Source organism: Pangasianodon hypophthalmus, chromosome 9 (genome assembly GCF_027358585.1).
Source record: "Pangasianodon hypophthalmus isolate fPanHyp1 chromosome 9, fPanHyp1.pri, whole genome shotgun sequence".
Lineage (NCBI taxonomy): Eukaryota > Metazoa > Chordata > Actinopteri > Siluriformes > Pangasiidae > Pangasianodon > Pangasianodon hypophthalmus.
The window spans coordinates 23608626-23624586 of NC_069718.1; the positions used below are offsets into that span (position 1 = coordinate 23608626).

Consider the following 15961-nt stretch of genomic DNA (forward strand, 5'->3'; position numbering starts at 1 on the left):
TAGCCCCAGTTTTCCTGTCACAAGCAAAATTTTGGGACAATTTTGTGGCTTCAGGCAGTTTCAGACTTTTTTCATGTAGTATGCTGCCACCAGCTGCAGGCATTAACCATTGCAGATATTGCAGTAAGAATTAATACACATGAACTAATAAAGATTTTTTATTTATATGTGCAGGCTAATTTATAAATAAGTGAAATATACAAATAATCAACAAAAATTTTTTAAAATACTGTGACCCGAGAGGCATAAGTTTGCCAAAGGTGCATAAACACTTCACGTGTTAATAGACTGTGCTGTTTTCAATACACAGTTCAATCTGTGGTTTTCATTCATTTTCTTTGGATAAAACACAACATGGTATGATGAAGATGATTAACATTACATGAAAAGAGACTGTAGCCTGCTGTAATGATGTACACCAATACAATGAGTGGTGGACCGAAATGTTACAGTATGTGGACCAGAGTTTCCGCTAAGAAATTTTGGTGCCGACCAATGTGTCCGGGAATGATAAAGTTTACCAAACAAACTGAAAAAAATCCAGTTTCTGTGTTTTTTTTTTTCTTGGAGTGTAACGCTTTGGACTGTGCATAGTATGCGATATAATAATAACAAAACAATCAAGTCAGATGAAAGATAAAAGTTTATTTATTACATATTCTTTACCACACTACTCAAAATAACAAACGGCAGTCGTGGAATTAGCGTCTAATAAAACAAACATTCAAAACTAAAATGGCACAGAAAACATTAAACTGCATTTTGCCACATATACTTTTGTTTACAAAGAAATATTAAAATAATGGAAATTGTATAATTTCCCACTCTAATTTGTTTCTCTCCATTTTTATGACTATTTTCTGTGATTTTTCATGGCACAGCAGCATTCTGCTGCCGAAGTGAAATCGAACTGGCGAGTTAGGATTTCGAAAATGACTGAGAGTTGTTTGCTTAGCCATATTTGGTTGTTGCACTATTGTATGCTAGCTTGTCTTGTAATGTTTTAGCTATGTACCACACACGCACACACATACAAACTTCGTAAGTATCAAGGATGTAATAGTGAGCCAATCAGAGTACACGTTACAGGACAAAAAAAAAAAAAAAAATTTGTGAAGACAGAGACCTTATGTGTGCAATTGCGAACATACTTTGTCTAACGTATTTCTGATTCGTGTTAATATTTATAACCGGACATCATGTCTGACAATTTTTGATTTTATTGGACATTGGGAATTTTTAACGGTCAAAACCCGATATTTACCGGCTAACGGAAACTCTGATGTGTATGTATACACAGCTCATATGGCAAACGCACACACACACGCTGTCTCTGCAGCAAAAGGCAGCTTTTCCATCACTCTTGACATATCATTCTTTGTTGATTTTAACACATTTAAGGACTACAGAGAACTACGTATCTCAGAAAGCACAACTAACTAACAGCTTTTGTCTTGTTGCAGTTTTTGTCTGGTTATATGCTGCTAAGAGACTGATTAGATCACACAAACATTGTGTCATTATTAAGTTTCAATTATTGTGCTTGTATATATAATGTTGAATATTTTAATAAAAAATGTAAATCTATTTCTGCTGTATTAAAAATGTTACACATCAGGTATCACACCACTGTATCGGAATCGTATCGACTTTTGTGTATCGTTACACCCCTACGAAGCAGGTGTCATGACTCGTTTTTCAACACAGAGCACGCTAGTGGCATCTGGTGGTCAAAAGGATGAAGTGCCTCAGCGTCCCAAATCAGTCACGTGGTTGAAGGTTCGGCCATCATTGGTCACGTGTTCACGGCAAAACGAATCAAAGCACCGATACAGTGTTTCGAAGTGTTTTGCTCTTTTGACACACTCCTCAGAGAGGTTAGTATCAAGAGTGACGTCAGTAACAGTAGTACAAAGTTTGTATAAAGTTTTGAATTGAGGCAGTCCTACTTTATACTGTAGTATCCCTACAGAAACCAGTTTTAGGATCATGTCTGGCACTGGATTCATCTACGATGAGGAAATGACTCGGTACAAACTGCTCTGGACTGAGTAAGTGTGATTTCTGGACGCATGTAGTTTTGCAGAATGCTGTTTTCAGAGATGCAGTCAAGCCTTTGTGGTTTGTTGTGTGCAGCCCAGCCTGTAAGATCGAGGTACCTGAGCGCCTAACAGTTAGTTATGAGGCGCTGAAGTGCAGAGGTTTGGAGCAGAGGTGTGTGTGTGTTCCCACTCGCCAAGCAACTGATGAGGACATCCTGCTAGTTCACAGGTAGACTGTCCTGCTATTGCACAGCAAGTGGACTCTAATCCACACTGTGGATAATAATAATAATGATAGTAATAATAATAATAATGATGATAATAATAATGAAGATGAGCTGTGAAATCCAGATGACTAACAAGATGAATAAATCAGTGTTGTCAAATAAAATCAGTGTTATCTGATCTTTTCAGGGGAATTTAACTAAAGTTGCTAGAGGCCTCCAGATGATATCATAGACTAATTTGCATATTCAGTTAATCATTAGTGGCTTAGTGCCTCTCACCTCCACGGTAGAGGGTTCGATTCCTGCCTCAGCCCTGTGTGCTCAGAGTTTGCATGTTCTCCCCGTGCTTCGGGGGTTTCCTTCTGGTACTCTGATTTCCTCCCCCAGTCCAAAGACATGCGTTGTAGGCTGATTGGCATCTCTAAATTGTCCATAGTGTGTGTGTGTGTGTGTGTGTGTGTGTGTGAGTGAGATTGTGCCCTGTGATGGGTTGGCACCCTGTCCAAGGTGTCCCCTGCCTTGTGCCCCGAGTCCCCTGGGATAGGCTTCAGGCTCCCCATGACCCTGTTCTCAGTGGTACAGAGAATGGAATGGACTTGTCATGTTTATTTGCATATCAACACTTCACAAGAAAAAGGAAGATTTCTGAAAACATTTAAGCCCTATCTGGACAGGATTAAATTTACATGGGGTCCTGTTTTACAGTTATGGTTTTACCCTGTGGTTTTATTTGTGCCTGACTCGGCCATGTCAGTGTTTCTCTCTGTGGTCTTCTGAGAAAATTACTGGCTGATTTTCCTACTGATTTTCACCAAACTCCGTGGTCGTCTGATCATTTTAATCCCATCAGGAGACACGTCTGTGATTTTCTATGCAGGTGTCACCTAGCATCTGGAAAAAAAAAGATGTTTGACTGCTGCTACTTGCTGTAGTTGGTTTTGTAGCGCACCTATCAGTGACCCTTCCCCGGATATTATGCAATCACATGTGGCGTAAACATCCAGGTTAAGGAAGCCAGTGCACTTTTGTGATGCATAGATATACAAAATCAAGATTTGAGCTAAGACTGATGTGTCTACAGCCTTCTCAGTAGGGGTGTCTTTCCCGTTCCCATTGATTTTAAATGAACTCGGAGCATCCACAAATTTTTTTGCCAAAATTCTAGTGAACACTGTGAAGCATTTGGATGTAAGAATCTTTGACACCTCAAAGCAAGAGAGCAAAAATTACTTTCAACAGGAGAAAGCTCAGAGAATATCTATGTTTTCATTTTGTGAGGGACTTTTAGGGAAGACGAGATGAGTTTACTGTTCAGTACTGTTTAATACAGTTAGTTATTAAAGTTACAATACGTAACTTTACCTCAGGTTGGCTGGTCATATGAAAGTTCGGTAAGAATAGTTTTGCTATCTCAAGAATAACATTTCCTAAATTTAATTTTTCAAGGCGTAGAGTGTAGGACAAAGTCCACCTTGTTAACTGTGTTGATACCGTCCTGATGTACAGTATCAAGAATGTTATTCTTGAGATGTGAAAACCCTGCAAGCCATTCACCAAAATGTGAGACAGGCTTATTTGGGCAATATTCATTTCTTGTCTCGTTTTATGTGCTCTGTGCAGTAAAGAGTATCTTGAAGCTGTGAAACAAACCCCACACATGAGCTTAGAGGATCTGTTGACCTTCACTCAGCAGTATGGTGACGTTTATTTTCATCCCGTAAGCCACATATTGCAGGACACCAGCAGCGTTAAAACTTTTGTTTTGCTTGTTTACACAATCATGCTCATGGTCCCTATTATATTTGTAGAATATCTACCACTGTGCTACGCTGGCGGCTGGTGCTGCGCTGCAGCTGGTGGATAACGTTATGACGGGGAAAGTGAGGAATGGAATGGCTCTTGTAAGGTAAGCATCAAGTTGCTATTTATCATTTGAGTTATTTGTGTTATTTAAGTGTCCTTAACGTCTCTTCAGTTGTCATCTAAATAAAGACTGCCTAAAATGTCCACCTAAGACTTGTCTCTAAGATGAATTTTAAGTAAATTTAAATAAATCGGTTTGTGGTTTTTTTTTTTTTTTTTTTTGTTTTTTTTTTTTTTTTTTTTAAACCCCAAATAATGCTGTTACTTTCCCCTAATTCATTGTCTCTTTTTCTGTCCTATATTGTGTTCAGGCCCCCTGGTCATCACAGCCAGCGGAGTGAAGCCAATGGTTTCTGTGTGTTCAACAATGTGGCTATAGCTGCCCTCTATGCCAAGAAACACTATAACCTCAACAGGTATCGAGTAGAGTATGGCATGAGAGATAAAATAGTGTCAGCTAGTGCCACTGGAAATGAGCCTCTTTCTGTAGCCTGAAGTCGTTTTTCATTTGTTCAGGGTGTTGATCGTGGATTGGGATATTCACCATGGACAGGGAGTGCAGTACTGCTTTGAAGAGGATTCCAGGTGAGTATGTTTTTACAAAATCAGGGAATGAAGGTCAAACCTGGCACTTTGATTTGCTAACTGTCTGCCTCTCTTTTTCTTTCACTTTCTGCTCACAGTGTACTGTATTTTTCGTGGCATCGCTATGAGCACCAGCGTTTCTGGCCCAACCTTGCTGAGTCTGATTATGACAGTGTGGGGAAGGGCAAAGGAACTGGCTTTAACATCAACCTGCCCTGGAATAAGGTACTGCTCTCCAAAAATTCAAAATTCATATTGAGACTATTGTTCACCAAATTTAGAGGTGAATACCCTCACATTCTGAGCTTCCTCTTAGTCTGTTTTATCTCAGTAAAAATGTATATAATTAATGAACTACTGTCCAGTGCTAAAACAATAGAAATTGTCATCCTCCAATTAGCAGTGATCAATTTGTCTGGAAACAAATGCACTGACTATTCAGATCTAGTAAGGTTTAGTGATCAGTATATTAGTTTTTACCAACTTTGCATTGAAAAAAGCAAATAAATATTCTAATCTAAGTGATTTGTTGTCATGAGGACACCATGTTTATTTGTGAACAGTAAATTTGTTTTAGATTCTTGTATTCCCTGTTTTATTCCCAGGTGGGAATGAGCAATAGTGACTACCTCTCAGCTTTTTTCCATGTCCTCTTGCCCATTGCATATGAGGTAACTATTAAAGGCCTTTGAAAAAACTCCAGGCTCAGAAATGTAAGTGCTTATATAGTATATTGTATTGTGTAAACTAATGAAACTCCTGATCTTATATCATGTTTTTCCAGTTTGATCCTGAGCTGGTGTTTGTCTGTGCAGGATTTGATTCTGCCATAGGAGATCCAGAGGTGATTAATATTTCCAGTTTATTGTATGTCATAAATACCAATGATCATATCTTTTAGCTGTGCTTTATCTATGTTTACAAAACTAACCTCTCAGTAGTGAGAGAGTTTCAGATGTGCATGTCTAAGCATGTAGGTTAATTTAAAAAGTAAAACAGTAATTCGGTGGCTTTTCTGAAATGTAATGGGCCTAAAATGTTTTTAAGGTATATTTTGAAATATTTAACAAAAATACCACTTTTACATGTTTTAATATTTTAGGAACAAAATAGACTGGTATAGAATACTTTTTACTATACTACTATGTTAATTTATTTTATATAGTACATTACATATTTAAAATGTGTGGGGGCGGTCCACAAGGATCACTCCGAATATGCTAGGGGTCCACGGCTGAAAACAGGTTGACAGCCACTATCCTATGTTCCTAAGGTAAATGTGCAGTGTTAAACTTCTGGTGAAAGTGCCAATTGTGTATAATTGTGTTTTTTCCAGGGTCACATGTGTGCTTCTCCAGAGATCTTTGGCCACCTTACCCACCTGTTGATGTCTCTGGCTGAGGGCAGATTGTGTGTTGTCTTGGAGGCATGTACACTGCTGTAAATCTAAATACATTCTTGTATTTCTGTTCATAGAGCAGTCTGTAGTAATGTAGTAATTCCTCCTCCTTTTCCGTGTCTTAGGGTGGATACAACTTAACGTCTCTTGCTCAGTCAGTTTGCCAGACCGTACACACTCTGCTTGGAGATCCCACACCAGTGCTGAATGATATTGGTCCCCCATGTCACAGGTGTGTTTAGCTGCAGGTAGTGTAGTATATCATGGAACAGATTTCTACTTCTGTGGAGATTTGCAAGGAAAGTTTGCAGGAAGTACTAAAAGCAGATGATGGAATTATTTGCAACTGCATATTAAAAATAGAGAGAAAATATTGCTAGTTTAAAATGATTCAGTTTAAACATATCTGATAATAATATCTGGAGTAGCTTGTATTTCTCATGTGTTCTGTCCTGAAATTAAGTATCTTATCACTCTGCAGTGCTGTGGAGTCTGTCCACAATGTTCGAGCTGTTCACCAGAAGAACTGGGGCTGTCTCAAAAACATGGGTATTTTGTTGTTGTTGTTGTTGTTGTTGTTGTTTTAAACATTAATGATGCAAGTCAAATTAGTAGCAAAAAAAATATTTTTAATTAGTATAATGTTGGATGACCGTATGATCATACGTGCATCAGCCACTTTATTAGGAACACTTGTACACCTGCACATTTATACAATTATCTAAAAAGCCAAACATATGGCGGCAGCACAGTGCATAAAATTAGACAGGTAGAGTTTAATGCTCACATCAAACATCAGAATGGAGGAAAATTTTGATATCAGTGACTTTGAATGTGGAATGTGGTTTGAATCCATGGCCAAAGAATTGAGGCACTTGTGGGAGCAAATTCAGGTCCTACACAGTAATATTGGATTGCCTATGGTGTTCCTAATGAAGTGGCCAGACAGTATATGTTCCATTGCTTATTTTTTTTCTAAAGTGATTCAACTGACACACATTAGGAGTTTAACAAATACATGAAAATCTTGCTTGGTGTATTTGGTGTTAACAAAAATAAAGCTTATCCCTGACTGATTAGTTTGAGTTTTAACTAGCCTTGTCACTCTCTCAAGCAGAACAAGTTTTTATTGTTCCCTTACTATACAATCTTATATTGTAAATTTTTCAAAGGTCATCTTAGATGAGTAGTTCAAGAAAACATATGGAAATAACATATATGTTTTATATGATTTGTAGGCTGCCCTGTCTCAGAGCCAAGCACCAAGCGCTACAGAGTGGAAGAGAAAGATGAACAGCAGGAAGAAGAGACAACTGAACATCGAGTCTGGCCTGAACCCTTACCTAGAGATGCACCTCCTGTGCACACGGCTGCGCTGATCTCTAAAGCGCAGGAGGACTGGCTCCCAGAGGCTTGTCAGTGCCTGAGTGAAATATCACCAGAGTGTATTCAGGAGGCGGAGAAAATCAGGTTATTTATAGAAAGCAGCATTTATCCTTTTGATAATTACTCTCTAATTGTCAGGGAACACACAGACCTCCTGACCTTTACAAGTCAGAGTATGCCTTTTTTTGCATATATATATATGTATATATATATATATATATATATACATATACATATATATATATACATATACATATATATATATATACATATATGTATATATACACTATATTACCAAAAGTATTCGGTCACCCATCCAAATGATCAGAATCAGGTGTCCTAATCACTTGGCCTGGCCACAGGTGTATAAAATCAAGCACTTAGGCATGCAGACTGTTTTTACAAACATTTGTGAAAGAATGGGCCGCTCTCAGGAGCTCAGTGAATTCCAGCGTGGAACTGTCATAGGATGCCACCTGTGCAACAAATCCAGTCGTGAAATTTCCTCGCTCCTAAATATTCCACAGTCAACTGTCAGCTTTATCATAACAAAATGGAAGAGTTTGGGAACAACAGCAACTCAGCCACGAAGTGGTAGGCCACGTAAACTGACGGAGAGGGGTCAGCGGATGCTGAAGCGCATACTGCAAAGAGGTCGTCGACTTTCTTCACAGTCAATTGCTACAGAGCTCCAAACTTCATGTGACCTTCAGATTAGCCCAAGTACAGTACGCAGAGAGCTTCATGGAATGGGTTTCCATGGCGGAGCAGCTGCATCCAAGCCACACATCACCAAGTGCAATGCAAAGCGTCGGATGCAGTGGTGTAAAGCACGCCGCCACTGGACTCTAGAGCAGTGGAGACGCGTTCTCTGGAGTGATGAATCACGCTTTTCCGTCTGGCAATCTGATGGACGAGTCTGGGTTTGGAGGTTGCCAGGAGAACGGTACATTTCGGACTGCATTGTGCCGAGTGTGAAATTTGGTGGAGGAGGAATTATGGTGTGGGGTTGTTTTTCAGGAGTTGGGCTTGGCCCCTTAGTTCCAGTGAAAGGAACTTTGAATGCTTCAGGATACCAAAACATTTTGGACAATTCCATGCTCCCAACCTTGTGGGAACAGTTTGGAGCGGGCCCCTTCCTCTTCCAACATGACTGTGCACCAGTGCACAAAGCAAGGTCCATAAAGACATGGATGACAGAGTCTGGTGTGGATGAACTTGACTGGCCTGCACAGAGTCCTGACCTGAACCCGATAGAACACCTTTGGGATGAATTAGAGCGGAGACTGAGAGCCAGGCCTTCTCGACCAACATCAGTGTGTGACCTCACCAATGCGCTTTTGGAAGAATGGTCAAAAATTCCTATAAACACACTCCTCAACCTTGTGGACAGCCTTCCCAGAAGAGTTGAAGCTGTAATAGCTGCAAAAGGTGGACCGACATCATATTGAACCCTATGGGTTAGGAATGGGATGGCACTTAAGTTCATATGTGAGTCAAGGCAGGTGACCGAATACTTTTGGTAATATAGTGTATATATATATGTATGTATATATATATATATATATATATATATATATATATATATATATATATATATATATATATATATATTTATATATATATTTATATATATATATATTTATATATATATTTATATATATATATATTTATATATATATATATATATATATATATATATATATATATATATATATATATATATATACACACCATCCACTTTAATAGGAACACTTGGACACGTACTCATTCACACACTTATCCAAACATTCAATCATGTGGCAGCAGCACAATGCATAAAATCTTGCAGATACAGGTTAATAGCTTCAGTTAATATTCACATCAAACATCAGAATGGGGAAAAAGTGTGATCTGTGTGAATTTAACCATGGCATGGATCTTGGTATATATATATATATATATATATGTGTATATAACAAATTTATTTACATAATGTTTATATCATTTGTCAAATATCAGTGCTGTTACAAATCCATTATTAATGCACTTCATATAAGGCCAGAAATCCCTTCAACTTGTTGACAGACCTTCACCTTCTCTCTCATATGATCTTCTCTTGTGATCTTCATATGATCTTCTCTTATTAGAATTACTCAGAATATCCAATAACTCTAATCCAATAACTAGTGAAATGTGAAAAAAGTAGTTTTGTTTGTTAAAGGTGTGTGTGTGTGTGTGTGTGTGTGTGTGTGTGTGTGTGTGAAGCAGCTCGTGTGCATGGGGCTTTAATTCTCCACATAATGTAGCAATTTGTTTAAAAATAGATGTGGTAGAAATTAGATTACTTTTTTGTGTGATTTATTAAAGAAATTGCTTTTTGTAACAGGTGTTATATAAGAAAGGAAAACTTGACAATGTTTTCTGCTAACAGGAATAAACATTTTCAGGACGTGACTGATGAGAAGTCCTTACAGTGCATCCAGGATGTTGTTTCACTTTTGGAGAAAATCAAGAACAAAGAGGTATAGTGGTTGTAATCTAATATGTGCAAACCAGAGTAATTTGCTAAAAACTTAAATAAAGTTTATCTTCCTTTAAATCAATAGATGAAAGCTCGGGTACCGTATTATAGTCATATATAAGTAAGTAAATACACAAATGCCTCATGTCTGCTTATGTAATTATTTAGTTTTTATACTCCCTTATATATTGCTTTTTACTTTGCATAACAAAGCTTTTTCACCTTTAAACTACCTGGAGATAGCAGGCCTTGATGCAGCAGAAAAATGAGATGCTGTGTAACTAATAATGGACAGATCTAATGCTCCGTCATTGGCAGGTGCGGAATGGCTTGGTTGTGGTGCCTGATGCGATTGTATCTCTGAAGTGTGCTGTGGAGCATGCCGTAAACTCACTGTCTGAGCGGTATGAGCTTTAAAGCATTCTGAAATATGAGAAATATGAACGTATGAAAATAAAGTGTTGTTACTAATAATAAGACAGTATTGAGACCTTTAATCTGTTAACATTTTTAGAAGAAACTGACAGTAACTTTTCAGGAATGCTGTATGGTGCCTAACACTATTATGTATGTATTGCTTTATTTCAGGATTTTGGTGCTGTTTGTGGGAGATGGTGATGTTCCAGTGGACACTAAAGATGGGTGGGACTTGTTTCACATATGATGTCTCCTTCCACCGTGTGTTTGCCATGTACAGAGTGACTTTAGTCTAAGGAAGATATTAAACTTTAGAACTGAAAAAAAATATTCAACTTCTACAGGAGAGTGCTTTTGGTGCAGATCTGCAGAAAAGAGCCTGAAGGAGTGAAGTCTCTCTATCATGTGCCTGTGTGTCTGAACAAGGTGTGTATTATTATACTATTTTAAGCCATTAGTGATTATATCATTGAGATTTTTCTCTACATGCAGCTTGTAGTAATATATCAAGAACATAATCATAATGTTACACAATTGAAAATATGACATTAGGAGTAGTTTGATAGTCCATTTTAAGTGTCTGTAGAGATCCTCTCTTTCTATCTGTCACTATATTTGTATGTTTGTTGTTGTTTTTGCTTGTCCTTTTACTTCTAGCTATTATATTCCTTTTGTTAATTGCGAGAAATATGTTACTACTTGTCCTGCTGCAGGGCAGACATATTGAAGACGGTAGCACTGTATAGCATGGTAAAATCTCTACCTCTGCTTCCTCCAGGACGTGTTCTCCAGTGCGAGTGTCATGGCCGCAGTGTTGGGTTTGCTCCTGCCCCTAGCGTATGAGTTTAATCCAGGCCTGGTGCTGCAGGTCATGGCAGAGGGCAGTGGTGGGTTGGAGGTGCGTGTCTGGGCACAGCTCACCAGCCTGCTGCAGGGGGTAGCACAGGGCACAACTCTGGCGCTGCTCAAGGTATGTTGCAGTAAAGCATACACTCATTTCCCTTTTGGAAAGGGACCCATACACACATCTCGCCTTGTTTTCACATCTTGCCACTTAAGTTAAAAGTGGGCAGTTTATTTAAGATGGATATGTTATTTAGTTTACTTACTATAAAGCATGTTTGTAGGTTGTAATGACTAATATTAATAAAATTAATCCTTTTTAGCATATCTCAAAAATCTGATACAGGATCTGTATAGGGCTGATACTAGCAAAAATAGTGGATCAGATATCGGAGAAAAAAGGCACAAATTCAGTCCGATCTTGTAACAGATGGAAAAGACTGGAACTGGATTTGGAAAAGTTTTTTTTTTTACTAGAAATATTTACATATAAGGAGACATGAATGTACTTTTTGTTAGGATTGATTTTATTATAGTATATACTATAATCATATTTTTATCTATGTATTTTTTAAGTGAAGTGTTTCCAAAAAATATAATTAAAAAAAAATATATAAGTTTTTCAGAGAAAAACTTTGGATAGGTATCGACATCAGCTGATACTCAATGATTCAGTATCGTTATAGTATATATATTTTTGTTATTTTTTAAAGTTTCTTATGTAATATTTCTTGAAATCAGGGCTGCGACAGAGACATGGTGAGGGCTACAGGAGTCTCTCTCTCTGGGGCTCCCGCTCCATCGCTTGGGCCTCTGGATCCTCCTCTGGCTGAGGATGTGGAGGCTATAGAGGCACAGAGGCAGAGACTGCAGAAGCGATGGAGTCTACTGCTGAACACCGGTGAGTTAATTTTACTTAGACCATAGCACTGTTGAATTCTTGTATCTTTTTGGTCAGGAAGTGTTTAATTTAAAGTGATTAATTATCTCTGACAGTAGTCCCAGCTGTAAATTCAAATCACAAATTTATATTCATGTGCTCATTCTAATATGTTATTGTGTTTATACAACTCATTCACAGGGACTTGTATGGCAGACAATGGGTGACTTGTTAAATAAAGCTAAATGTGTATAATGGTGCATCATTAATGTGATTGTGTGTGTGCTCAGTTTCAGAAAGTGGAACAGAGCGTCAGGACTGATGAAGACTCTTCCTGCTGCCATTTGTGAACTTCATCATTATCATTTCTATAAGTAAAGAGTCGAGGGTACCCAATTAATGATGTGTGACAGTGTTTTTTTTTTTTGCTGGGTGATATGTTTGTGTGAAATGGATTTAAATGTGACAGTGATGTGTATGTTGTTATTAGAACACATTTATATGTATAGATTTGATAGATGACAAAATCCCCCACTGCCAATTAATGAAAAATGTTAAGTATGTCCTGATTTAGTAAAAGAGAATGTTAACATAAAAACACTGATACAGTGAACAATTAATTCATTAAATATACAGCTTCTGAATTTATGTTCTGAATTTGGGTAATATGTAAATTTTTTACAGATTAAATTCTAGTGGGAATTTTTTTTTTCCGACTTGATAATATATGACACGTTATGTTCAGGTCATTTTAGCATGTGAGAAACCATTTAAAATAAGTACTAATCAGAAATGCAGTTTTATTTCCTATCACATGACACTCATACCCACTGTCCCCGACCTTGTGAAAGGATTATCAGAAATATCTACAGTAGATTACTAAAAGAAATAAAGATATACAGTCAGGTCCATAGGTATTTGGACAGCGACACAATGTTCATAATTTTTCCTCTGTACACCACCACAGTGCATTTGAAATGAAGCAATCAAGATGTGATTGAAGTGTAGACTTTTTTAATTCAAGCTTTAATTCAAGGGCTTTAACAAAAATATTGCATTAACCATTTCGGAAATACAGCCATTTTTTTCATGGTCCCGCTATTTTAACAGTAATTAAAATGTAATTGTACAATTGACTGACAAGCAGTTTTACGGCCAAATGTGGCCATTTGGTAGCTGTTCATGGGAACTCAATATGTGGTCCAAAGAGGTGTCAGTGCAAGTGAAGGAGGCCATCATTAGTCTGAAAAAACAAAACAGACCTATCAGAGACATAGCAGAAACTTTAGGAGTGGCCAAATCAACAACTGAAACATTCTTACAAGGAAGAAATGCAGCGGCGAGGTAAGAATCACCAAAAGGCCTGGTAGACCACAAAAGAAAACTAAAGTGGACGATTGAAGAATTCTTCCCGTGGTGAAGATAAAACCCCTTCATAAATATAGCCAAGTCAAGAACACTCTCGAGGAGCTAAGTGTATCATTGTCAAAGTCTACAATCAAGAGACGCCTTCATGAATGAAAATACAGACAGTTTACCTCAAGATGCAAACCACTGCTAACACTTAAGAACAGAAAGGCCAGATTAGACTTTGCTAGAAAACATCTAAAAAACAAGCCTGCCCAGGTCTGGAACAAGATTCTTTGGACAGATGAAACCAAGATTAACTTGTACCAGAATGACGGGAAGAGAAGAGTATGGAGAAGGAAAGGAAGGGCTCATGTTTCAAAGCATACCACATCATCTGTCAAACACGTGGAGGCAGTGTTATGGCATGGGCATGTATGGCTGCCAATGGAACTCGGTCACCGATGATAGGATAGTGCTTCACGGTACAGATCGGTCATTACCCAAAATGTACCGTGAAAGCAACCCAAGAGCTTCTTAAGGCAAAGAAATTAAATGTTTTTAAATGGCTGAGTCAGTCACCTGACCTCGACTCAATTGAGCTGCTTTTCACTTACTGAAGACAAAACTGAGGGCAGAAAGACTCACAAATAAGCAGCAACTGAAGGCGGCTGCAGGAAAGGCCTGGCAAAGCATCTCAAGGGAGGAAACTCAGCGTTTGGTGATGTCCATGGGTTCCAGACTTCAGGTAGTCATTGACTGCAAAGGATTTGCATCCAGGTATTAAAAATAATCCTTATATTTATAATTATGTTAGTTTGTCCAGTTACTTTTGAGCCTGTGAAAATGCAGGGACTCCATTAAAAAAATTGATGTAATTCCTAAATAGTTAATGCAATATTTTTGTTAAAACCCTTGAATTAAAGCTGAAAGTCTTCACTTCAATCACATCTTGATTGCTTCATTTCAAATCCATTGTGGTGTTGTACAGAGGCAGAATTATGAAAACTGTGTCACTGTCCAAATACTTACGGACCTGACTGTAGTGTGTACTTTAAAATGCATGTTATAAAGATGGGTCAATGGGACACTGAGTACTAAGAAGATAACAGAATATGATGGTGTAAGATATACAGTGGATATTACAGTGAGATCATTTATGTGTCCGTTAATAGACTTTCATATAACACGGGTTCATTTGTAACCATTTGTCTTATAATATTTGTACATTTTCCTTTTTTACACTAAGATTGGATCATTGGTATTTAGAATTCAGCAAATTTAATTAAAGGTAAAAAATAATTATATTAAAAATGCAGGTCATGAGTTTTCTTCTCTGTAAATTAGGATGCTAATTTTACAGCCTTGGTCCTGACAGTGGGAGGAGGCAGAGGCAGTATGAAAAGCCAAACAGTCCATAAACATGGCAAATGTGTCTGGTTTGCAGTATTAATGCAGACATTTATACTTTTAGATACAACTGCTTGCTAATAAACTAATTAAATATTACAAATAAATACTACAAATTTTTTTATGGCAATTTTATGGTTAAGAGAATGTTCATCTATGTAATAGTAATACATATATTACTAGTATGAAAAATCATTGTTTTAGCAAAATGTTCAAAAAATGGCTACTAACATGGAGATTTATCAAACTCAAATGTCTGATTTAGTTTGATCTCACAACATTGCGTAGTGAAATGTGACAATCACAAGTGAAAATCACGGACAGTGTTGCCAGTAGGATGTCACTTAGGGCCCCTAAAGGTTCACAGACAACCCTGCTCGTACGTATATCTATATACTAAAGGAGACTTTATTAATTTAAGATTTCATTAAAAGATTATGCTATCTGTGATACATCCATCCATTTTCAGTACCACTTATCCTGCACAGCATCGCGAGGGAGCTTTGAGACTCAAAAAGGGGAACTCGGGGCACAAGGAGGGGGACGTCATGGACGGGGTACCAACCCATCGCAGGGCACAATCACACACTACAGGCAATTTGGAAATGTCAATCAGCCTACAACGCATGTCTTTGGACTGAGGGAGGAAACCGGAGTACCCGGAGGAACCAGTGAAGCACAGGGAGAACATGCAAACTCCACGCACACAGGGTGGCGGCGGGAATCGAAGTCCCAACCCCGGAGGTGTGAGGCAAACGTACCAAGCCACTGTGTCCCCTCTGCTGGAAAAAGAAGTGATTCAAGTGATTTAATTATACCACATAATTTGCAGAACATAACTTAATTAATAATGTGACTGAGTAAGCTAGGGAGCTATCTTTCAAAACAATGATGTCTTTCCCAAATCAAGGAGCTGTTGTTTGTAGTAACCAACAATAGGTAACTGCTTTATCCTTGTCAGGCTCATGCTGGATCTGGAGCCTATTCTGGGAACACTGGACTCATTAACACCTAGAGGCAATTTAGAGTAGCCAATCTATTAGCATGTTTTTGGGAGGT

General features: G+C 37.9%; 1 protein-coding gene across 1 annotated transcript; it reads left to right on the top strand.

Annotated features, from left to right (window-relative positions):
• Positions 1–1671: 1671 nt before the first annotated feature.
• On the top strand, positions 1672–14281 carry hdac10 (histone deacetylase 10). Its single transcript, XM_034307129.2, has 21 exons — positions 1672–1877; positions 1962–2051; positions 2137–2271; positions 3890–3986; positions 4078–4175; positions 4444–4548; positions 4649–4717; positions 4816–4942; positions 5323–5388; positions 5502–5561; positions 6054–6143; positions 6242–6348; positions 6598–6665; positions 7355–7586; positions 9916–10006; positions 10324–10409; positions 10594–10647; positions 10767–10848; positions 11201–11392; positions 12007–12166; positions 12436–14281. The coding sequence occupies exons 1-21, from the start codon at positions 1687–1689 to the stop codon at positions 12465–12467; spliced, it is 2232 nt and encodes a 743-aa protein (XP_034163020.2). The 5' UTR covers positions 1672–1686; the 3' UTR covers positions 12468–14281.
• The last annotated feature ends 1680 nt before the right edge of the window (positions 14282–15961 follow it).

Excerpts from the sequence above, each read along its gene's own strand:
- hdac10 (XM_034307129.2), top strand. The coding sequence starts at position 1,687 with ATGACTCGTTTTTCAACACAGAGCACGCTAGTGGCATCTGGTGGTCAA. Across the intron at positions 1,878-1,961 it reads TTGACACACTCCTCAGAGAG|TATCCCTACAGAAACCAGTT; the intron begins GTTAGTATCAAG and ends TTTATACTGTAG. Across the intron at positions 12,167-12,435 it reads GAGTCTACTGCTGAACACCG|TTTCAGAAAGTGGAACAGAG; the intron begins GTGAGTTAATTT and ends GTGTGTGCTCAG.